The sequence below is a fragment of the Oryx dammah genome, unplaced genomic scaffold (assembly GCF_014754425.2).
Source record: "Oryx dammah isolate SB20612 unplaced genomic scaffold, SCBI_Odam_1.1 HiC_scaffold_2, whole genome shotgun sequence".
Lineage (NCBI taxonomy): Eukaryota > Metazoa > Chordata > Mammalia > Artiodactyla > Bovidae > Oryx > Oryx dammah.
The window spans coordinates 72,870,578-72,896,723 of NW_024070186.1; the positions used below are offsets into that span (position 1 = coordinate 72,870,578).

A 26,146-nucleotide genomic window follows, 5' to 3' on the forward strand; every position below is an offset into this window, starting at 1 on the left:
CAGTACACAAGGAAATATGGAGAGCTATACAATTCATTATATCTGAAGACTTACTCAAACCAGTTGTTCAGGAAAAGCACATCAACTTGTTAATAAGATATGAAAGAAATTTCTCCCATGGGTCTTCATAAAGGATCACTGCATCAAATGCTGAGCCCACTGCACTGAACCTGGACTTCCTGCAGAGCCCTACCCACTGGACCACCAGGGAAGTCCCAGCACAGCTTTTTGTTTTAAAATTAATTTATTTTAATGGGATGCTAATTACTTTACAATATTGTGATGGCACTTGTCATACATCGATATGAATCAGCTATGGGTAAATATGTGTCCCCCCATCTTAAAACCCACTCCCACCTACTTCCCCACTCCATTCCTCTGGGTTGCCCCAGAGTACCTTTGGGTGCCCTGCTTTATGCTTCAGACTTGCACTGGTCATCTGTTTTACATATGGTAATATACATGTTTCAATGCTATTCTCTCAAATTATCCCACCCTCACCTTCTCCCACAGAGTTCAAGTCTGTTTTACATCTGTGTCTCTTTTGCCACCTTGCCACTCAGTGTGTCCGACGCTTTGCGACCCATGGACTGCAGCACGCCAGGCCTCCCTGTCCATAGCCAACTCCCAGAGTTTCCTCAAACTCCTGTCCATTGAGTTGCTGATGCCATCCAACCATCTCATCCTCTGTCGTTCCCTTCTCCTCCTCCTTCAATCTTTCCCAGCATCAAGGTCTTTTCAAACGAGTCAGTTCTTTGCATCAGGTGGCCAAAGTATTGGAGTTTCAGCTACAGCATCAGTCCTTCTAATGAATAGTCAGGACTGATTTCCTTTAGGACTGAATGGTTTGATCTCTGTGCAGTCCAAGGGAATCTCAGAAGTCTTCTCCAGCACCACAGTTCAAAAGCATCAATTCGTCGGCACTCTATTCTTCAGCTTTCTTTACAAATTCTCTTATCCATACATGACTACTGGAAAATCAACAGCTTTGACTAGATGGACCTTAGTCAGCAAAGTAATGTCTCTGCTTTTGAATATGCTATCTAGGTTGGTCATAACTTTTCTTCCAAGGAGTAAGCGTCTTTTAATTTCACGGCTGCAGTCACCATCTGCAGTGATTTTGGAGCCCAGAAAAATAAAGTCTGTCACTGTTTCCCCATCTATTTGCCATGAAGTTATGGAACTAGATGCCATGATCTCTGTTTTTTGAATGTTGAGTTTTAAGCCAACTTCTTCACTCTCTTCTTTCACTTTCATCAAGAGACTCTTCAGTTTCTCTTCGCTTTCTGCCATAAGGGTGGTATCACCTGCGTATCTGAGGTTATTGGTATTTCTCCCAGCAAGCTTGATTCCAGCTTGTGCTTCATCCAGTTTATCATTTCTCATGATGTACTCTGCATATAAGCTAAATAAACAGTTTGACAATATACAGCCTCGACATACTCCTTTCCCAATTTGGAACCAGTCTATTGTTCCATGTCCAGTTCTAACTCTTGCTTCTTGACCTGCATACAGATTTCTCAGGAGGCAGGTCAGGTGGTCTGGTATTCCCATCTCTTGAAGAATTTTCCACAGTTTGTTGTGATCCACACAGTCAAAGGCTGTGGCATGGTCAATAAAGCAGAAGTAGATGTTTCTCTGAAATTCTCTTGCTTTTTTGATGATTCAGTGGATGTTGGCAATTTGATCTCTGGGTCCTCTGCCTTTTCTAAATCCAGCTTGAACATCTGGAAGCTCACAGTTCACATACGGTTGAAGCCTGGCTTGGGAGAATTTTGAGCATTACTTTACTAGCGTGTGAGATGAGTGCAATTGTGCAGTAGTTTGAGCATTCTTTGGCATTGCCTTTCTTTGGGATTGGAATGAAAACTGACCTTTTCCAGTCCTGTGGCCACTGATGAGTTTTCCAAATTTGCTGGCATATTGAGGGCAGCACTTTCACAGCATTATCTTTCAGGATTTGAAATAGTTCGACTGGAATTCCATCACCTCCACTAGCTTTGTTCATAGTGATGCTTCCTAAGGCCCACTTGACTTCACATTCCTGGATGTCTGGCTCTAGGTGAGTGATCACACCATCGTTATTATCTGGGTCATGAAGATCTTTTTTGTATAGTTCTTCTGTGTATTCTTGCCACCTCTTCTTAATATCCTCTGCTTCTGTGAGGTCCATACCATTTCTGTCCTTTATTGTGCCCATCTTGGCATGAAACATTTCCTTGGTATCTCTAATTTTCTTGAAGAGATCTCCAGTCTTTCCCATTCTATTGTTTTCCTCTATTTCTTTGCATTGATCACTGAGGAAGGCTTTCTTATTTCTCCTTGCTATTCTTTGGAACTCTGCATTCAAATGGGTATATGTTTCCTTTTCTGTTTTGCCTTTCACTTCTCTTCTTTTCATAGCTATTTGTAAGGACCCCCTCAGACAACCATTTGGCCTTTTTGCATTTCTTCTCCTCACTACGGTCTTGATCACTGCCTCCTATACAATGAACCTCCATCCATTGTTCTTCAGGCACTCTGTCTATCAGATCTAATCCCTTGAATTTATTTCTCACTTCCACTGTATAGTCATAAGGGATTTGATTTAGGTCATAACTGAATGGTCTAGTGGTTTTTCCTACTTTCTTCAATTTAAATCTTAATCTGGCAATAAAGAGTTCATGATCTGAGCCACAGTCAGCTCCAGGTCTTTTTTTTTTTTTTTTTTTTTTTTGCTGACTTTATGGAGCTTCTCCATCTTTGGCTGCAAATAATATAATCAATCTGATTTCAGTATTGACCATCTGGTGATGTCCATGTGTAAGGTCTTCACTTGTGTTGTTGGAAGAGGGTGCTTGCTGTGACCAGTGTGTTCTCTTGGCAAAACTTTGTTAGCCTTTGCTCTGCCTCATTCTGTATTCCAAGGCCAAATTTGCCCTGGTATTTCTTGACTTCCTACTTTTGCATTCCTGTCCCCTATAATGAAAAGGACATCTTTTTTGGGTGTTAGTTCTAGAAGGTCTTGTAGGTCTTCATAGAACCATTCAACTTGAGCTTCTTCAGCATTATTCGTTGGGGCATAGACGTGGATTACTGTGATATTGAGTGGTTTGCCTTGGAAATGAACAGAGATCATTCTGTCATTTTTGGGATTGCATCCAAGTACTGCACTTCGGACTCTTTTGTTGACTATGACGGCTACTCCATTTCTTCTAAGGGATTCTTGCCCACAGTAGTAGATATAATGTTCATCTGAGTTCAATTCACCCATCCCAGTCCATTTGAGTTCGCTGATTCCTAAAATGTCAATGTTCACTCTTGTCATCTCCTGTTTGACCACTTCCAATTTGCCTTGAAATTAAAAGATGCTTACTCCTTGGAAGGAAAGTTATGATCAATCTAGATAGCATATTAAAAAGCAGAGACATTACTTTGCCAACAAAGGTCCATCTAGTCAAGGCTATGGTTTTTCCAGTGGTCATGTATGGATGTGAGAGTTGGACTATAAAGAAAGCTGAGCACCAAAGAATTGATGCTTTTGAACCATGGTGTTGGAGAAGACTCTTGAGAGTCCCTTGGACTGAAAGGAGATCCAACCAGTCCATCCTAAATGAGACCAGTCCTGGGTGTTCATTGGTAGGACTGATGTTGAAGCTGAAACTCCAGTACTTTGGCCACCTGATGCAAAGAGCTAACTCATTTGAAAAGACCCTGATGCTGGGAAAGATTGAGGGCAGGAGGAGAAGGGGATGACAGAGGATGAGATGGTTGGATGGAATCACTGACTCAATGGACATGGGTTTGGGTGGACTCTGGGAGTTGGTGATAGACAGGGAGGCCTGGCGTGCTGTGGTTCATGGCGTCGCAAAGAGTCAGATACAACTGAGTGACTGAACTGAACTGATAGTTTCCTTTGTTGTGCAAAAGTTTTTAAGTTTAATTATGTATCATTTGTTTATTTTTGTTTTTATTTCCATTACCCTGGGAGGTGGGTCATAAGGGATCTTGCTGTGATTAATGTCAGAGAGTGTTCTGCCTCTGTTTTCCTCTAAGAGTTTTATAATTTCTGGTCTTACATTTAGATCTTTAATCCATTTTGACTTTGTTTTTGTGTATGGTGTTAGAAAGTGTTCTAGTTTCATTTTTTTACATGTGGTTGACCAGTTTTCCCAGCACCATTTGTTAAACAGACTGTCTTTTCTCTATTGTATATTTTTGCCATCTTTGTCAAAGATAAGGTGTCCATAGGTGTGTGGATTTAACTCTGGACTTTCTATTTTGTTCCATTGATCTATATTTCTGTCTCTGTGCCAGTACCATACTGTCTTAACGACTGTAGCTATGTAGTATAGTCTGAAGTCAGACAGGTTGATTCCTCTAGTTCCATCATACTTTCTCAAGATTGCTTTGGCTATTCAAGTTTTTTTGTATTTCCGTACAAATCATGAGACTGTTTGTTCTAGTTCTAAGAAAAATACCATTGGTAGCTTGATAGGGATTGCATTGAATCTATAGATTCCTTTGGGTAGTATACTCATTTTCACTATATTGACTCTTCTAATCCATGAACATGGTATATTTCTCCATCTATTTGTGTCCTCTTTGATTTCTTTCATCAGCATTTTATAGTTTTATATACATAAGTCTTTTGTTTCTTTAAGTAAATTTATTCCTAAGTATTTTATTCTTTTTGTTGCAATGGTGAATAGGATTGTTTCCTTAATATCTCTTTCTGTTTTTCTATTGTTAGTATATAGGAATGCAAGGGATTTCTGTGTATTAATTTTATATCCTTCAACTTTACTACATTTATTGATTAGCTCTAGTAATTTTCTGGTGGTAACTTTAGGGTTTTCTATGTAGAGGATCATGTCATCTACAAACAATGAGAGTTTTACTTCTTTTCCAATCTGGATTCCTTTTATCATCACAGCTTTTAAAAGCAATTCTAAAAGAGGCCAGAAGAATGGGGAAGCAGGAAACAAACCCAGTTATACTCTCTGATGATCTGCAGAGGGTGGGTGATGTTAACTAAGGTATCTGCCAAGGCATGGACTGTAGAGGCTGAAAGGCCACCCTTGGCAGCAATGTTTTTGTCCTTTACAACTTCTATACTTCTCATCCCTCCCACAGCCATGGTTGTGATTGAACAAAGGATGTGAATCCAGAGATGGGCCAGTCCCTGACCACAAAGGCCTGGTGTGAAAAAGATGTGCCAGATGGCCAGTTTGATCCCTGTGAGAACTGAGGAGATCTGAGGGGGAAGCAGTAAGCAGCAGGAATTGTAACTGTGAGATGTGTTATGAGAGGGCTGGAGCTGGAATAAATGATAAGGAAAAAGAGGTATGGAGAAAGTAAGTCACCAGAAACTATGAGGAAGAGGAAAAGAGACTGATGGGGGGAAACCAGTCAGTGGGCGGTGAGAAGAGAGGACATACCTGACATGTATAGGTAGAGCACACAGGTGAGAATCCCAGCTGATTTCCCAGGCCAAAGCCCTAGGGTTGCTATGTGTCCTAGAATTGTTGAGTTCCCACATCCATGACCCCTTTCCTGTCATTGTTCTGACTCTTCTTGAGGCCATATGGTTGCCTTTTCCAGTTAGCATGTCATCACTGGAGTTACTAGAGGAAATTGCTCTATTTTGGGGGATGACTTGGAAGAGATGGGCTGCATATCACTCAGGTTATCTTGTATCAACTTTCTCAGGACCACACTAGCGATGGGATCAGACATCTCAATGCTTGAGGCCCATCCTGTGGTGGCTGAGGGCATATGCTCTGTATAGCACTGATGAAGGACAGGTGTCCATATATTACCATCATGGACGCATGCCTGTGTGGAGGCCCCCTGCTTCCAAAGGGAAGAGGGTAGGGGGATTGCTCTGAACAGGACCAAGGATGACCTGTTGCCATCTTTTCAACCACATGTATCCTTTCTTTCCAATCAGACAAGAGTTGGTCCCAAGATCAGAGACCACATGCATGACTTTTGTAGATATTTGTGCCCAAAAGTATTGAATCATTTATTGACAGTTAGTGAGGGCCTGGAGGGACATGAAACTAAATGCTCAGCACTGTGAGGAAGTCAATTCAGTGATGACCTTGAACTGTCTTGAAGAGTACTTACCCCAACCTCACATCCACCCAGGATCTCAGAATGTGACTTTATTTGGAAATATGCTCTTTGCAGATGTCATTAGTTAAAATGAGGTCATACTGGATAAGGGTGGGCCCTAATCCAGTGACTGATGTCCTTATAAGAAAAGAAAACAGAGACACACACAAGAGAAGAGAGGACAACAGGCAGCTCTAAGTTAACAAATTCAGAAGACCAGCAAGGAACAATTCTTTCCTAGAATCTTCAGAGGGAGCATGGGCCTACCAACACCTTGATTTTGGCATTCTTGCCTGTAGAACTGTGAGAGAAAAAATTTTTGTGTTTTTTTCAGCCACCCAATTTGTGGTGTTTTGCTATGACAGCTTTAGGAAACAAATATAGCCTCAACGCATTTTTCTACTAGTGATGTAATGCTGTGACACTCACTTTGGTGTGTTGATGAATCTGATGGGTGTGAGCTCAGAGATACAACACAGGGGCTCCCCCAAACAAATAAGCCAATGAAATGTCAGATGTCTCCTCCACATGGAAAATGATGGCAAAATAATCTAGTAATGCTACCATTTTCTTATATGCAGAGTATATCATGTGAAATGCCAGGCTGGATAAAGCAGAAAATGGAATCAAGATTGCTGGGAGAAATATCAATAACCTCAGATACGCAGATGATACCACCTTTATGGCAGAAAGTGAAGAAGAACTAAAGAGCCTCTTGATAAAAGTGAAGAGGAAAGTGAAAAAGTTGGCTTAAAACTCAACACTCAGGAAACTAAGATCATGATATCTGGTCCCATCACTTCATGGCAAGTAGATGGGGAAACAATGGAAACAGTAAGAAACTTTATTTGGGGGGGGCTCCAAAATCACTGCAGAGGGTGACTGCAGCCATGAAATTAAAAGATGCTTGCTCCTTGGAAGAAAACTATGACAAACCTAGATGGCACATTAAAAAGTAGAGACATTACTGCTGATAAAGGTCCATCTAGTCAAAGCTATGGTTTTTCCAGTAGTCATGTATGGATGTGAGAGTTGGACTATAAAGAAAGCTGAGTGCCAAAGAATTGATGCTTTTGAACTGTGGTGTTAGAGAAGACTTGAGAGTCCCTTGGACTGCAAGGAGATCCAACCAGTCCATCCTAAAGGAGATCAGTCCTGAGTGTTCATTGGAAGGACTGATGCTGAAGCTGAAACTCCAATACTTTGGCCACCTGATGTGAAGAGCTGACTCATTTGAAAAGACCCTGATGCCAGGAAAGATTGAGGGCAGGAGGAGAAGGGGACGATAGAGGATGAGATGGTTGGATGGCATCACTGACTCAATAGACATGAGTTTGAGCTAGTTTCAGCAGTTGGTGGTGGACAGGGAAGTCTGGCATGCTGCAGTCCATGGGGTCTCAAAGAGTCAGACACAACTGAGCGACTGAACTGAACTGAACCATTTTCATATGTGGACATGTTGTAGGTAAGAGCTCTGATATAAGAGTTTAAAATGTGACTTTATCAACCAAGGGGCTTCCCAGGTGGCACTAGGGGTAAAGAACTTGCCTGCCAATGCAGGCAATGTAAGAGACATAGGTTTGATTTCTGGGTCAGGAAGATCCCCTGGAGGAGGACATGGCAATCTACTCCAGTATTCTTGCCTGGAGAATCCCATGGACAAAGGAGCCTGATGGGCTACAGTCCATGGCATTGCAAAGAGTTGGACATGACTGAAGCGATTTGTCACAGTACAGCACAGTGCATACCAACCAAATGAAGAATTTGGCTGAGAGTATGAATGTAGGGAAGAGACCTCTTTTCAGTGGTCAGGTTTTCACTCCTGGCAACAACAGCTAAAGGGACAGAGCTATGTATTTTTGCGCAAAGAGGCAGGAAACATCTGGATAAATGAATTAGCACAAAGTTTGATCCAGAAATGAAAAGCAGAAGCTGTGGGACACAGGGGCCTGTGATTACAATTGCCAGAAGCAAAGGGGTTCCTTCCTTTCCAGCCTGATTAAGAACCCAAATAAGTCAGCACTGGGTTCTATATTCAGCATCTACCACCACCCAGGCATGGTGCTGGGTGCCTTATTATTTAATGTAGTCACATTTGAAATTCTTACATCAGAGGTCTTACTTACAAAATGTCCACACATGAAAATGGCAGCATTTATTAGATTTTTTAGGCCATTGTTTTTCATATGGAGGAGACCATCTGACATTAATTAATCCTCATTTACTCCTCACAATCACCCTTTAACATAGGTGTTGTGAGAAGCCCAAGGCAATTCTGCTGAGTCATCAAGATTATTTACTCACCCTTATTTCTGCAGCCAACACTATGGCAAGCAGAGCAGGAGCTAAAATGGAAAATAAAATACCTGGCCCTGGCCCACAGTAAATTTGTAATAAAAATAATTCCTTTGTTGAATAACATAAATTTGTTCCAGAAAATAAATATATTTCATTCAATCATTACTATTCAACTTTGGAACTTGTTACTGGCAAGTCAGAATTTAAAAGAACTCAAAATACATCTATATTTTATGCATTGGATTAAACAGGGGGAAATTTTTCTTTTGGCAAGGAGAGAGAAGTAAAGACATCTCAGTGTTCCACAAAACAAACTTTCTTAAAAACATTTTTAAGCTTCTGTGATTAAATTAAACCAAAAACTGAGTGTACACAAAAGGGAAAGAATGTAAATATCAGAAGGGCATTTTTAAAATTGTTTTAATTATGAACTCGACAGAGGATGAGATGGCTGGATGGCATCACTGACTCGATGGACGTGAATCTGAGTGAACTCCGGGAGCTGGTGATGGACAGGGAGGTCTGGCGTGCTATGATTCATGGGGTCGCAAAGAGTCGGACACGACTGAGTGACTGAACTGAACTGAACTGAATTATGAACTCACCCACAACTTCTATTTCTTTCCTTCACAAAACCAAATTAATATTGGATGTCAAGTAGATAAATTAAGAAGTTAAGGTCTGAATTTATCTCTCCCTACAACACGTGACTGTAAGTATCTTGTAATAAAGTTCTATGAAGCTGATGCAAAGAATCTCAAAATCACTACATCTGAGTTAATAGTACTTGAGTTGTTAGTAAACTCTAAACAGAATCAGATGAAGAATATGTTGAGAGGTTGGCACCCTGGATAGGGAGCGAAGAGATCAAAGAAATAGTCCTAGCTGATAACCACCACATGATTGGAGTGAGTTAGCTGTTCTTTTCATGGACCTGTTCCTGAATCAGAAAGTTAAAAAATCCAATGTCTGCTCTTCCATAACTCAGTAGGATTATATAAGACTGTCAGGATACATTACTAGATGTAAAGGAAGTTAAAGTCTTAGTGAGAAAGAAAACATAGAGTGTATGTTCTGAGGACAGATGGGGAAGAAAAGTTCTTTGCACTGGTGTTAAAAAATCTCTAAAATTCTATGAACTCATTCATCTTATTTGCAAACCAGTTTGGAGTGAAATCAGAGTAGATTGCTATTTACTCACATTTTAATCATTCTTTTCTCATAACTTCCTCTTTGTATGTTACTTACACTCAGAATAATAGCTGGGAGTTTCCTGCCCTGAGTACAGGTTTCAGGATATTCTTTTGATTCAGGAAAATGGATGTAATATGGTTATCTGACATGTGTTCAAAGATAAAAAGAACAGAAAGATGTTCCAAACGATTAAACAAGTTGCTTTCTTGACTTTCCTTAGCCAAAGAAGGAAACAGTTATCAAGAAAACAATCCCCTCTGCCCCACGCCGCATGGTTCATGAATACCCTCTTAAATCATGTATCAGTAGTAAGCAGAGAGTGTTTTGGAGTCCCAGGGGACAGTAACAGCATCATTGCCTAGATCTCAACAAACCCAGTGTAGCCGTTTCTGAGATGCTGGCCAGAGAAAACCCAGGAGGGAGGGAAATAAAAAATTACAGGAATTTTTTTTGGCCCTAATTAATTTGCTTGGTTTGATTTCTGACAAGGAAAGAAATAAAAGGGTCATTTCATCTATCCAGACCTCAATAAATAGAATTTTAAATCCAGGTAAAAATGAAAGGGAAGAAAAGAGAAGGAAAGTATCTGAAATATAATTCTTTGAATACTTGATCCCCATGTGAGAGGCAGAATAATAGCCTCCCAAAGATGCCTGTGTCCTAATCCCTGGAGACTGAGAATATGTTAAATTACATGACAAATGAATTAAGATTGTTAATTGGCTGAATTTGAGATATGGAGGTTATCATAGATTAACCAGTTAGGCCCAGTATAGTCACAAGAGTCCTTAAAAGTGGAAGAAGTATAGATGATCTTGTTTGCAAAGCAGATAGAGACATGGACATAGAGAATAAATGTATGGACCACAAGGGGAAAGGGGGGGAGGAATTGGGAGATTGTGATTGACACATATACACTGTTGATGCTATTTATAAAATAGATAACTAATGAGAACCTACTGTACAGCTCAGGGAACTCACTCAATGCCCTGTGGTAACCTAAAAAGGAAGGAAACACCACAAAGGGGATATATGTATATGTATGAGCTTCCTGGGTGGTTCAGCGGTAAAGAATCCTGCCAAGCAGGAGACACTGGTTCGATCTCTGGGTCAAGAAGATGCCCTGGAAAAGGACATGGCAACCCACTCCAGTATTCTTACCTGGGAAATCCCATTAACAGAGGAGCCTGGTGGGCTAGAGTCCATGAGGTTGCAAAAGAGTCAGACACGACTTAGCAACTAACCAACATGTATACATATAGCTAATTTCACTTTGCTATACAGCAGAAACTAACACACATTGTGAAACAATTATACTCCAATAGGGAAGAGAAATAGAAGAGATGGTCTGAGTGATGTGAAGTGAGAAGAACTCAACCCACTGTTTCTGGTATTAAAGATGGAGAAAGATACCATGAGTGGAGGAATGCGGGTGGCCCTTGTAAACTGGAAAAGGCAGTGAAATATTCTCTCCAAAAGCCTCTAGAAAGGAAGGCAGACACCTTGATTTCAGCCTGGTGAGACTATGTTCTACTTCTGACCTATAGAACTATAGGATAATAAATTTGTGCTATTCTAAGCTGCCATGATTGTGGTAATCTGTTATGACAATGACAGCAAATAAATCTGAGTTAAAATTTAGAGTACTTCACAGCAAAAACCAGCTGTATATTAACTATGTCCCAGCCCAGTGAGATCACACAGTGTTAGAGGACGGTTTGCCTAGCATGCCTGGGTCTGGCCTGCTTGGGATCAACTCTAATGCCAGAGTTGAGATGACCCAGTCCCCAGCACTCCCTCTTTTGGTATTTTTCTTTAAGCAGATGGATTAAGGAATATACAATATATGCTCGTTGGACCTCATCTTGGATCTGTGATGTAAAATGAGGTTAGACGTTCACTCAGGATCCATTTTCAAAGTAATTTTCACAGAGAAAATAAAGCTAAAGAAGGAAAATCTCTTGATATTTTAATAGTGCCATGAGTGAGAAAATAAATAACTCCTTTAGCACTTTCTCCTGCCCAATATGCCCTGATCCTTGAGTTCCTGCTTTTTCCAGAGTGTGGATCAGTTTCAACATTTGGGACTCCAAGAACCACAACTCAAGATCCCTAAAAATGCAGAGGTGCTGCTTGGAATCCCATAGCACACGTGTGACCAACTTAGGTCACTTCGCCCAGAGTCAAATTCCTTCCCCACAGATCAGTTCTCTAACGTTGCCACAGTACCTCCTACCTTTGTAGGATTGTGTCTGCCTTTGGTTAAAATGTCCCAACACTTGCTACAGAACATACCGGACACCCAGTGACTGCTGCCAGGTCCATGGCCAACTCACAGGACTTGATCAAATCCTCCATCATGGCCAAAGCCTGTTGTAGATCGGCTAAGAAGGCTGAATCCTCGGTCCTCTTCGGCCCGTTCTGTGGAAACCAAATGCCTTGTTGGAAATCAAAAGGTAAACCATCTACCAAGTAAAGAAAGAAAACAGGACAGAGATAAGGAGCTGTGGATCCAGCCAGCAGGAAGTGACTGAGAAGGTAGGTATATCAACCTGTTTCCTTGCTTCCAAAGGTGGCTAAGGATATTTGCTGGTTTAACTATCTCTCTCTCTCTCACACACACACACAAGCAAAATCACTGACTACATTTTCTGCACACTATACTCATGAAGAATGAAGTTCATAAAATCATGGACATCATATTCTGGATATTTAAGAGATATCCTGAGCTTTTGTAAAGCATGAAAACTGCAGCCCTTTAAAAAGGCTGCTCTCCCATTTACTCTCCTATCCCTCAGGGCCAATTGAAAAGTACAGCTTGAGTATCATATTCCTGTATTTAATGTGATAGTCTTTTCCTATGGATAAAACCATTCTTAAAACCATTTCAGAGGAGGATATCTGTATAGAGGCAAAAAATAGGCTACCATGTGGAGGTTTACTAATGATTTACGTGTAAACACCACAATGGCGGCATTTGCCACACTGAATCTCCCCATTTTCTGTCACCATTAAAGATGCCAAAGAGGTAAGCCAATGTGATCTGTACCTTCCAAACAGCATGAAGACTCAGAATTAAGGGGAAAAAGCTAATTTACGAGACCAACGAACGTTCCAATGATTACTATTGTGACACTTAAGACATGTTAGGGATGGTTGTTTCAGTTTGAAAGTCTTTTGCTTAGGATTTCTGTATTTTATTCCCCTGCTATGTAGCAGGGGACAGCATATTTATCTGTTTTCTGGTAAATAGAAACAGAAAGACTTTGCTTTTGTCCATTTTTAAAAACCACAACAATTTCCACAACAAAGACTAGAGAGCTCTTTGCTGCTCCCCACATAAAGCCCGCTTCTTCTTGTCCTCTCCTGTAAGACATAAGCAAAGGTTTGTGTGTTTTTTTAATCTCTGCTTAAACACTGAAGATTAGCATCTTTGAATCAGAGATATGAATGACAGGGCTGATGAATGGAGTGGAGCATGCTGCCTCCACTGAACAACATGCCATGGATTCTTACTTTCTTACTCATGGTAAATACGCTCCAGGTCCTGGTGAAAAACAACAGACTCTCACCTGAATTTATCACGTCATTAACAAAGGATTAAAAGTCCTTACACCAGGCATCTCCCTCTTTACTAAACATTTGAAACTCAACTTACTTTCAATGGCTCCTAGTCTCTCTCCTTCCCACTAACCCTCCTCCCACATGCATGCTGGGGGGCTAGTTTTGTGTGATGTAGGACTCTCCCAGTTCCAGTTCATTTGCTCAGTCATGTCCGACTCTTTGGGACCCCATGAACTGCAGCACGCCAGGCCTCCCTGTCCATCACTACCTCCCGGAATTTACTCAAACTCATGTCCATCGAGTTGGTGATGCCATACAGCCATCTCATCCTCTGTCATCCCTTTCTCCTCCTGTCCCCAATCCCTCCCAGCATCAGAGTCTTTTCCAATGAGTCAACTCTTCACATGAGGTGGCCAAAGTACTGGAGTTTCAGCTTCAACATCAGTCCTTTCAATGAACACCCAGGAATGATCTCCTTTAGAATGGACTGATTGGATCTCCTTGCAGTCCAAGGGACTCTCAAGAGTCTTCTCCAACACTACAGTTCAAAAGCATCAAATCTTCAGTGCTCAGCTTTCTTCACAGTCCAACTCTCACATCCATACATGACTACTGGAAACACCATAGCCTTGACTAGAAGGACCTTTCGGGAAAGTAATGTCTCTGCTTTTGAATATGCTATCTAGGTTGGTCATAACTTTTCTTCCAAGGAGTAAGTGTCTTTTAATTTCATGGCTGCAATCACCATCTGCAGTGATTTTGGAGCCCCAAAAAATAAAGTCTGACACTGTTTCCACTGTTTCCCCATCTATTTCCCATGAAGCGATGGGACCGGATGCTATGATCTTCGTTTTCTGAATGTTGAGCTTTAAGCCAACTTTTTCACTCTCCTCTTTCACTTTCATCAAGAGGCTTTTTAGTTCCTCTTCACTTTCTGCCATAAGGGTGGTGTCATCTGCACATCTGAGGTTATTGATATTTCTCCTGGCAATCTTGATTCCAGCTTGTGCTTCTTCCAGCCCAGCATTTCTCATGATGTACTCTGCATATAAGTTAAATAAGCAGGGTGACAATATACAGCCTTGACTTACTCCTTTTCCTATTTGGAACCAGTCTGTTGTTCCATGTCCAGTTCTAACTGTTGCTTCCTGACTGCATACAGATTTCTCAAGAGGCAGGTCAGGTGGTCTGGTATTCCCATCTCTTTCAGAATTTTCCACAGTTTGTTGTGATCCACACAGTCAAAGGCTTTGGCATAGTCAATAAAGCAGAAATAGATGTTTTTCTGGAACTCTCTTGCTTTTTCCATGATCCAGCAGATGTTGGCAATTTGATCTCTGGTTCCTCTGCCTTTTCTAAAACCAGCTTGAACATCAGGGAGTTCACGGTTCACGTATTACTGAAGCCTGGCTTGGAGAATTTTGAGCATTACTTTGCTAGTGTGTGAGATGAGTACAATTGTGCAGTAGTTTGAGCATTCTTTAACATTGCCTTTCTTTGGGATTGGAATGAAAACTGACCTTTTCCAGTCCTGTGGCCACTGCTGAGTTTTCCAAATTTGCTGGCATATTGAGTGCAGCACTTTCACAGCATTATCTTTCAGGATTTGAAATAGCTCAACTGGAATTCCATCACCTCCACTAGCTTTGTTCGTAGTGATGTTTTCTAAGGCCCACTTGACTTCACATTCCAGGATGTCTGGCTCTAGGTGAGTGATCACACCATCGTGATTATCCGGGTCATGAAGATTTTTTTGTGTAGTTCTTCTCTGTATTCTTGCCATCTCTTCTTAATATCTTCTGCTTCTGTTAGGTCCATACCATTTCTGTCCTTTGTCGAGCCCATCTTTGCATAGATAGAGTGCCTGATGAACTATGGAATGAGGTTCATGACATTGTACAGGAGACAGGGATCAAGACCATCCCCATGGAAAAGAAATGCAAAAAAGCAAAATGGCTGTCTTGGCAAGCCTTACAAATAGCTGAGAAAAGAAGAGAAGCGAAGTTGCTCAGTCATGTCCAATTCTTTGTGACCCCATGGACTGTAGCCCACCAGGTTCCTCCATCCATGGAATTTTCTAGGGAAGAGTACTGCAGTGGGTTGCCATTTCCTTCTCCAGGGGATCTTCCCAACCCAGGGATCGAACCTGGGTCTCCTGCATTATGGGCAGACGCTTTACTGAAACCCAGGCTAGCTCTACTTGCTCCAGGCCATAAAAGTATTACCTATCCCTTGAGCTTCTTTTAATCTTAAGCCATCTCCACAACACCTTTTGACCAGGGAGGGCATGGAAATGACCACTCCTTGAGACACATGCCTCATGTTTTTCTCTTTATATCAGAATTTCCACTAGGAGAAAAATAAACAAACAAACAAAATACCAGTTGCAAGCCACAAGTTTCTTCCCATACTGTGTGACCATCACTTCTTCCAAGAGAAACTTGGTTGTCTTAGAATTCACACACACACACACACATACACACACACATTTGGAAGGGCATAAGGCATAATGTATATAGATTTACTAAGGAGTACAAAGAAGTAAATATAAATCATTCATAACCCTACCATGCAGGAAAATAACTGTAGGATTTTATATTTTATTTTATTTTTAATTGGAGGATAATTACTTTACAGTATTGTGATGGTTTCTGCCATCCATGAACATGAATCAGCCATAGGTATACATATGTCCCCTCCCTGTTGAACCTCCCTCATACCCCATCCCACTGCTTTTGGCAGGAATCCAAATTGATACATCCACTATGGAGAACAGTATGGAGATTCCTTAAAAAATTAGGAATAAAACTACCATATGACCCAACAACCCCACTACTGGGCATATACCATTAAAAAAAACCATAATTGAAAAGAACACATGTACCCCAGTGTTCATTACAGCACTATTTACAATAGCCAGTACATGGAATTGTATTATATTTACATCCAGGCTTTTACATATGCATTTCACACTTTCACTTACTTTTGTATTCCTGTGAAACATTTTTATATAGAAGAAAGAAAGTATATTACCACTTTTGCTATTATAAATCCCAACTTTGAAATTGTTTTTAGTTTTTTTGTTTTTTCCTGACTATGAATTATGAGGTGAATATTATTTTAGAAAATTTACACAATAAACATCATACACTAAGAAAACAAAATTACCATAAGTCCTTCCATGTATAGACAAATGCCATTAGCTTCCCTGGTGGCTCAGACCATAAAGAATATGCCTACATTGTGGGAGACCAGGGTTTGATTCCCAGTTCGGGAAGATGCCCTGGAGGAGGGAATGCAACCCACTCCAGTATTCTTGCCTGGAGAATTCTATGGACAGAGGAGACTGGAAGGCTATAGTCCATGGGGGTCTCAAACAGACATGACTGAGCGACTAACATTCACTTCATTAGCAGTTAGTAAATAAAATAATATTTAATTTCCAGTACCTTAGCCGAACCTCCTTCTAGATGACTTGGGTCCATCTCCAAATCCTCAGGCGACTCAAAATCCAGCAGCCCCTGCATTAACCCAAAAGCCTTACTGAAAATTAAAAAGTCAAATGCCAACTTAATCTATTGTGCAAACAGTCTCCAGCCAATGCTAAACTGAGGATGTATATAAATTTGTCTGTTTGTCACAAGTAAGAGGGAAAAAGTAAATGGAATATTCAGCACAAAGTTCTTTCCACAAACATAGAATCACACTGGACACACTATTTTGTATCCTGCTTTTTTTTCAGCAACTTATTATGAACATTTCCCCACAACAATGTATTTTTTTAAAACATGTTTTTAAATTGTGGCAGAGTATTGCATACTATGGGCTTCTCAGGTGGCGCTAGTGGTAAAGAACCCACCTGCCAATGCAAGAGATGCAAGACTCAGGTTTGACCCCTAGTTGGGAAGATCCCCTGGAGTAGGAAATGGCAACCTGTTTCAGTAATCTTGCCTGGTATTTTCATGGACAGAGGAGCCTGGTGGGCTACAGTTCTTGGAGTCGCAGAGTCGGACATGACTGAGGAACTGAGCACAAGCAGAAAGGATTGCATGCTATAGCTGAATCATAATTGATTAATTCCCCTCTACTGTTAAATATTTATGTTAAATAATTTTTTACTACAATAAGTCTTTACACTTTCCTTAAGTATAAATACCTAGAAGTTGAATTGTTAATGTTAAGAGTTGTGATACATGTTTCCAAGTTCTTTAGAGAAGGACTATGTCTCCATCAGCCATATATGAAAAATTTTTTCACCATCCCATAGCCTACTTGGAGTATTACTATTTAATCAAAAAGTTTTGCTAGCCAAATCAACAGAGCAATCCCACCTCACTGCTGTTTTGAATTTGAATTTCTCAAATAACTAGTGAGGTAGAACTCTCAAAAAAATGTTTGTTATTGGCTTTTATTCTTTTGTAAGCTGCCTAGTTCCTTTGTTTATTTATTTTGTTTTTAATTTCAGCTTTATTGAGGCATAATTGACATATAAAATTGTTAGGTATTTACAGTGTGTCTTTTCTGAAAGAGATTTATACACAGTTTTAATGAAAATTTTGAGAATAACAATGTCCATCACTTAACCATGAATAAGACAGAGACTTTTCACTACATAAAGGAGATAGAAATAACAAACTCTGAAAAGGAAGGAAAAAAAAACACTTCAGGCTAGTGCTTTGTGACAGTCAGAGGGAGGAAGCAACTTATAGCCAACAGAGAAGCTAAGGTGGTAAGATGCTTTGAATGACTAAAATGAAGAAAGCTGAAAACATCCTTAGCCAGGAATTTATGTCCTAAGTTGCTTTAGTTGTGTCCGACTCTTTGTGATGCTATGGACCGTAGCCTGCCAGGCTCCTCTGTCCATGGGATTCCCCAGGCAAGAATACTGAAGTGGATTGCCATTTCCTTCTCCAGGGTATAGCGTGTCTTGTAGTGATTTGACACATGTATATACTGTAAAAGGATTCCCCCACCTAGTTAAATGACACATCTATCATTTCATTTCTTTTTTCAGTATGAACATTTAAATCCTACACTCTTGTCACATTTCAATTATACAATACAGTCTTATCAACTATAGTCACTACGTTTTACATTAGAATTGCAGACCTTATTCATCCTTTTATTTATTTTTTAATTGGAGGAAAACTGTGTTAGTTTCTGCTGTACAATGTGAATCAGCCATAATTATATATATTTAACTATATAATTAATGAAATACAATAATATAATATCATTATATATGTGTGTGTCTGTATATACATATATATATATATATAATTAGTAAAGGATACAAACTTTTACTTAGGAGATGAATAAGAACTGAGAAAGTAGCATTGACGTTATCCTGTATAGAACAGATAGCTAGTGGGAAGCTGCTATATATTAAAAACACAGGTAGTCCAGACTGGTGCTCTGTGACTATATATTGTGGTATATTATAATAGCTGACCATCCCCTCCCTCCCCTCCCTCCCATCCCACCCCTCCAGGTGGTCACAGAGTGCCAGTCTGGGCTCCCTGTGTTATTAATATATAGCAGCCTCCCATTAGCTATCTGTTTCACACAGTATAGTGTATGTATGTCAGCGCTACTTTCTCAATTCCATATTCATCTCCTAAGTAAAAGTTTATACCCTTCACCTATTAATTCTTTTTTTAAACAGTGGCCTATTTATGACATGAGTTGGATTACACAGGAAACCAGCACGACCACTTATTCTAGATCATCTTTCTTGCAATAAGCTAAACTTACTGTAAACAAATAATGTACCATTTTGCAAACCACATTTTTTAAAACAAAATACAAGCAAGGAAAATTCTCTATATTAAATTTGATAGTTTCCATACATTACTTAGCCTGTTCGACAGAAATAATGAGCTCATCTCTACTAATCTTCTAGATTTCTCATATATGTGTTAATATACAATATTTCTTTTTTTTTTTTCTGACTTTCTTCACTCTGTAGAGACTCTAGGTCCATCCACATCTCTATAAATGACCCAGTTTAGTTCCTTGACATATATACACTACCATGTGTAAAATAGATAGCTAATGGGAATCTGCCATAAAGCACAGGAGGCTCAGCTTAGGGCTCTGTGATGACCTAGATGGGTGGGATGGGGGTGGGGTGGAGGAAGGTACAAGAGGGAGGGGACATATGTGTAGGTATAGCGGATTTACTTCATTGTATAGCAGAAATGAACACAACATTGTAAAATGATTGTACTTCAGTTAAAAAAATTAAGTAATAGCAAAAGCAAACAAGCAAAAAATCATGAGCTCAATGAAAGTGAGTTCTATTTTCCTTAACGCATCTATCTTTAATGTATGCTGGGCTTCCCCAGTGGCTCAGCTGGTAAAGAATCTGCCTGCCAATGCAGGAGGCACAAGAGATGTGGGTTTGATTCCTGGGTCAGGAAGATTCCCTGGAGAAGGAAATGGCAACCCACTCCAGTATCCTTGTCTGGAAAATTCCATGGACAGAGGAGCCTGGCTGGCTACAGTCCATGTGTTCACGGAGTTGGACACAACCGAGTACACATGCCTAATGTGTGCTGATAAATAATGTATTTGTATTATCTAATCAACTTGCTATGACATAGACATTACATACATTATGTACTCTGTCATGACTTTTAATTTCATAACATCTCAGAAAAAGGTATTAAGCATTTCATAGATACTTGTTTTTTGTTTTTTTATTGTTAATTTCTTTTTTAAGTAATTATCATTTAATTAAAAAAAGAGCAAGAAATGTTCAAAAGAAAAAAATTAAGTTAAAAAAAGAAAGACAATATAGAATTCCATTCATTTACTGCATTTAAGTCAAAGTCTAGGGTTTCTGGGCAATATATAACTGTTTGGCATGAAGCATGGATGAATGTGATTCCTTGTACATATGAACTGGAAGCTGAGTTATCTATCCTCCCACCCCCTACCACACACCAATAAATAATGAGAGTATAAATACACACATGAATCCCAACCTGGGAACTGAAAGCATAGGAAATTCACAGCTATCATTGATTCTGCAGCAATGATAAACTTATCCCTTGCCTTGTAGATGATGGACTTTTAAAAGAAGGTTTTATGAGCATTTGAACAGACTGCATGGTACATATACACATATATATTTAAAGTCATATGTCTGTGACAACCTAGAGGGTGGGACGGGATGCGAGGTGGGAGAGGTTCAAGACAGAGGGGATATATGTATACCTCTGGCTGGTTCATATTGATGGATGGCAGAAACCAACACAGTACTGTAAAGTAATTATCTTCCAATTAAAACTAAATTTTAAAAGTAAATTCATATTTTAAAAGTAAATTCATGTATCTATAATATACGTTTCTATAACATTGTATCTATATGGGTATAATATACTTATATACAGAGATAACACATAATAGTGAGTGAAACTTGCTATTCAAATTCTTTATATCTCTACTAATTTTAATGTTTTTCTTTTTTGGCTTCACTGAGCAGCTTGCAGGAACTTAGTTCCCCAACCAGAAATTGAACCTGCGCCCTAGGCAGTGAAAGTGCAGAATCCTAACCCCTGGACTACCAGAGAATTCTCTCTACTTCATTTTAAAACCTTTTTGTTATGTGAAATAAAGTAAACATTGAGAAAAATGCTTAAATCATATGTACATTTTAGCACAATAATAATTCAAGCATCAGTGCAATAGTCATGTAGACCAAGAAATGACATTACTAGCATGTTGGAAGTCCAACTCCCCTATCATTTTGTTATCACAGCCCCTTCTATTATTGCCTAAGGTAATTACTCTCCAAATATAATGAGATTCACTTCCTTGTTTTCCTATGTAGCTTTGCCACCTAAACATGCATTCATATTATACATACTTTAAATCTGTTTTTGAATTTTATATGAATGGATTCATACTGTGAATGTTTCTAGAGTCTTAATCTTTTTACTAAATGTTGGAATATTTATTGAATACTGCTGCAGTCAATTTATTTCTATTTATGATTTAGAAGACCTTATCTCCTATTCTCATCTGTTACATTTTTAAGTCTTACATTTTCAGGAAATATATTTAATTCTATGGCCTGCAGTTTTGCCAGAAATTAATCAACAATAATTATTCTGTGTTAACTAAAGATATATTGATTTTTTTTGTTTACCTCAGCTTTTCATCTTTCAGTTTTAATTCAGTTTTAATATGTATGCTGCCGCTGCTGCTAAGTCACTTGAGTCGTGTCTAACTCTGTGCGACCCCATAGATGGCAGCCCATCAGGCTCCTCTGTCCCTGGGACTCTCCAGGCAAGAACACTGGAGTGGGTCGCCACTTCCTTCTCCAATGCATGCATGCATGCTAAATCGCTTCAGTCGTGTCCGACTCTGTGCGACCCTGTAGACGGCAGCCCACCAGGCTCCTCTGTCCATGGGATTCTCTAGGCAAGAATACTGGAGTGGGTTGCCATTTCCTTCTCCATATTGTTAATTTCTATAGGCTTATTATTAAACATGCTAACCATTTGTCACATATCTTGCTAATACAATATTTTCCCCATTTTTTCATGTGTCTGTTTTTACTGGTATAGTCTATCATTCCTTTTCCTTTTTGTTTTATACTTAGAAAGCTTTCCCACACCAGGATCCCATGATCCTTCCTGGGTCAGGAAGATCCCCTGGAGGAGGGCATGGCAACCCACTCCAGTATTCTTAAGAATTCCATGGACAGAGGAGCCTGGCGGGCTACACTCAGAATCAGACATGACACGCAGGCACTGCAGCATGAGCTCTGTCGCTCAGAGTAGAGAACACTCCAAAGTGCTTCCTCTCTTCACGGGCATGCCAATGGTTTAAACTTTTTCTTCCAGGAAGGAAGAAGCTTAGCTATGGAGTAATCTGGTCTGTCTTGAGTAGCCTCCCATGGTTTTTGCACAGACCCCCAAGGAATATTTTATAGTGATCTTGCCTCGTTTCCTCAGTGAAATACAAACCTTCTAAGTATTTTTAACATGCATTACCTCACTTAATGTTCCCAAAAAACATACCAGGAAAGTACAATTACTACCTTCATTCTATAGGTGAGGGACCTAAGGTACAGAGAGGTTAAGCAATTGCCTGATTTCACCGCAGCCTGGAAGCATCAGAGCCAGACCACACCCAGGATGTCTAATTCCTGAGTCAGTGTTTCTAATCACTATGTCCTACAGTCCTCCACGGAAGGTACAGACATAGCTATTGCATCAACATTGCTTCTGTGGGAAAGCTTGAGCTCTTCAGTATTGGGTGCACCAGGCCCAGGAGGTAAAGACCCCTACGTAGGTCCTGCTCCCTCCTCACTGAGCCCAGCAGTAAGTAGGACTTCTAAAGTTAGGATGACAGTAAAGATGGGGCTGTCAGAGGAGCACAAGGCCCTAAGTGAATGCTTTATCAAACATTCTCATAGATGCCCCTCACGGAGGGAATCAGAGGGTCACCTTCCTCACTCCCAGGCTGGTGTGATGACTCCAGGTATGAAACAACAGCTGCAGGTTATGTGATGGATGCTTCCTGGGGGTCAGCCCTGAGCCAGCTCTTGACTGTGACTATGTCACTCACTGAACCTATGCGGGAGGGTGAGTGTCCTCACTTTACAGACAAGGAAACCAAGGCCTGAGAGGCCCCACACACTGGCAGCAGCAGAGCTGGTGTAGCCAAGGCTGGGCCTACTGATGCCAAGCGGAGAGGGGAACTTGCCCCGAGGGCAGAACACTGGTGGTAGCTTAACTGCCCTGAGCCTCCATTTCTTCACAATCCAGAGCCTTTGGGCACACATGACTGTGGGGATTAAGTAAGAAACACACGTGGGAAGGTACTCAGTAAACAGCTTGCTTTCAAATTAACAGAGAGTAGCCACTGGGCAAGACCTACTTAATAAAGGTTAATTAAAAACAGACCTTGGAAGAGTAGCCCAGACCTTTCCCCCAGCTTACACGTGGGAAAGCAGGCTTGACAGAGCTCCTGACCTGTGTGTGTGGGTGTGTGTGGGGGTTCCTAGGAGTGTTCTCCTGCAGGTGTGCTGGTCTCAGAGCGAGAAAGAACCACTAGGGGGTTCCACAGAACAAATTCCCCCTGTTATGCTGCTCTTGAGAAAAAGCCTCAGTCTAAAAGCAGAGGTAGATGCGGCGGAAGAAGAGAAGGATCCAGTGTTGCCTTCTCCCCTCTGTTTAAATGCATGTAACATATTAACAGTAACTTCAGGGACTATCACAACTCTTTCCTGAAGCTCCTTGTCCCAGGTGTAAAATGGAGCAGATGGTATCTTACCTGTAAACATCTTACCAAGAGTAGTGGCCTGCCTGGCTCCCCACTCTCTAAGCTGCCAGCATGTGGTGGCCTTGTCCTCCCTAGGACCCCCTGCTACAATAAGCTGGCTACACATTGGACTAGCTAGGCTTCCATGTCCCTATGATTTTTTGGTCTTACTCCTCATTGAGGAAGCTGATTAAGATCTGGGGACAGGAAAAGCCTGAAATATAGATCTAGCTTCACCCTTGGAAGTTGAAGTTACAATTCTACGTGTGTAAAGGGACTTCCTGGTGGCTCAGACGGTAAAGCGTCTGTCTACAATGCCAGAGACCCGGGTTCAAGCCCTGGGTTGGGAAGATCCCCTGGAGAAGGAAATGGCAATCCACTCTAGTACTATTGCCTGGAAAATCCCATGGACAGAGGAGCCTGGTAGGCTGCAGTCTAGGGGGTCACAAAGAGTCGGACACGACTGAGCGACCTCACTTTCACTTTTCAAGGTAAAGTGCACCATCACACCTACATCTGTTCTCCCAGCATAGGAAGTACTGTCTCATCAACTTACCTTCAACAGCGTCTGGTACTTTATAAGTCTCTGACTTGGTTCTCTCAGACACTTAAAAAGAGGGAGACTGTGCCCCAGTTGACGCTGGCATACCTTGAAAAGTCAAACAGAAACAACATGAAACAAAACAACACACACACACAGGGAACAGAAGCAGCAGCATTTAAATACAAGTGAAGTGGATTCTTCATGGACAGGACAGCGCAGCAGGGTCGACCAGTTCCGTAATGTTTTGGCGGTTCACTCACTTAGTTACAGACTGTAAAATGAGAGACAGGAAAGGGGACAGGCTTGGCTGGTAGTTTTAAAGGCAAGTAGGGATGCCAGGCTGTTTATTTCTTTATTGCTTGTTCTTTTATGTTGTTTTGTTTTCTCAAGGATTCACTTTATTATTTTTTTTCTTATTTTATAACTTTTTATTGGAGTATAATTGCTTTACAATGTTGGGTTAGTTTCTGCTATACAATGAAGTCAATCAGTTATATGTATACATATATGCCTATTTATTTCTTTTTTAAAATTTTTTTTAAATTTTTTATTTATTTTTTATTTATTTCTTTTAGAAAGTAAGTCCATAAAGAGGGAGGCAATGGGGCAGCCTTCTGAAAAGGAGGCAGCCTGTCTTCAGGTTGGGGCTTGGGAGTGTGGGAATCTATTTAAGGATACATGATAGGCTTATTGATATCATTCCAGGGATTCCCCCAAGTGTGACTTAATTCTGCTTTTAAAACCTATCCTAAAACAAACAGACAACAACAACTAAAAAAGCCTATCCTAGAAGAGCACTCCATTTTCTCACCAGGCTACAGCAGTTCCTTACAGGTTGTCCTATAGAGACCCAGGGCAGCATTGAAACTTTCAGTGTGTAATTTCAAAATAGGAAAGACTTTAATAAACATAAATCCCAATGCCAAATTCCTCTTCCTAGTTCATACTTTTAGATTTCTTTAAAAGTTGGATGTCTATGAACATTGTCCCGGGAAAAGAGTTTGTGGGAGAACTTAGAAATGCAGTGTTACCCCAAAGTAGGTGCAGTCTTGACATTCTTGCCAGATTGCCCTGGCTCGGGGCAGGTTCTTATGGTATCTAAAATATATTTGAAGATCTTCTTTCTGGGTGAGAAAAAGTTAGAACAAGTTAACCAGTTAGCATTTTTCAATAAAAGGATATAATGACACAGTTTATTCATTCACTCAGTAGGCCTGGAGTATTTTCAATGTGTAAGGAACTGGGGATGTACAACAAATAACCTTATGTTGGAGTGAGTGTGTGACAAGGAGGTAAACAGAGGGTTATAAACAACACAGATATGAATGGAGTACTATGAGAGAAGCTCTAGGACTCTGGTCAATAAATAACTGAATTCATGAACAGGAGTTGGATTTTCTCTTTATCCTTTCTCCTCCTTTCTTTATCTGGGATACCTAGATAAATATCTCCCCCAAATGGTTTGCAGTGAGTAATAAAATGGACAAAAATGTGCTGGCAGCTTTCTCCCCATGCGTGCATGCTAAGTCACTTCTGTCATGTCCAGCGTTTTGCAATCCTATGGACTGTAGCCCACCAGGCACCTCTGTCCCCCATGTTATTCTCCAGGCAAGAATACTGGAGCAGGTTGCCATGCCCTCCTCCAGGGGATCTTCCTGACCCAGGGATCGAATCCATGTCTTTCATGTCTTCTGCATTGGCAAGTGGGTTCTTTACCACTAGCACCAACTTTACAGTCATCATGATGCCAACCCTGTAAAGAAACCTAAGAAATAACCAAAAGATAGAAACATCCCAGAAGGAAAATATGGCAGTGGAAGCTTGAACACAAACTAAGTGGTCTGGGCAATCCCTGCCTCGAACATCACCTTCAACCTGCAGCACAAGTCTTCCAAGACATAAAAAGGGACACCACTATCTCATAGCTAGAGATCAAGAGGGATTCCAAGTGCTGTGTGAACTATATTCTCATTGTATCAAAGGCCCCGAGAGGTGGGCACACATTTGCCAATATCCAAGGTAGAAAGTATACCCAAGCCTGTGGAGTCAGTTTGCCAGCTTCATCCTCTCCATCAGGAGAACCCAGTCTACAGCGGCTGTGCTTGCCACAGAGCCTGGACTGCTCCGGCAGAGATGACCACGTGGCCACTTCCTTGTGGATTTCTGTGT

General features: G+C 40.6%; 1 protein-coding gene across 1 annotated transcript in view; it reads right to left on the reverse strand.

Annotated features, from left to right (window-relative positions):
- Positions 1–26,146, reverse strand: part of MCF2L2 (MCF.2 cell line derived transforming sequence-like 2) — a 274,628-nt gene that overhangs the window by 32,395 nt on the left and 216,087 nt on the right. Inside the window, exons 19-22 of the mRNA XM_040265422.1 lie at positions 25,009–25,101; positions 23,990–24,082; positions 16,605–16,676; positions 11,887–12,012 (exon numbers count right to left, since the gene is read on the reverse strand). Coding sequence (XP_040121356.1) covers positions 11,887–12,012; positions 16,605–16,676; positions 23,990–24,082; positions 25,009–25,101 — 384 coding nt within the window. The remainder of the gene's footprint in view (positions 1–11,886; positions 12,013–16,604; positions 16,677–23,989; positions 24,083–25,008; positions 25,102–26,146) is intronic.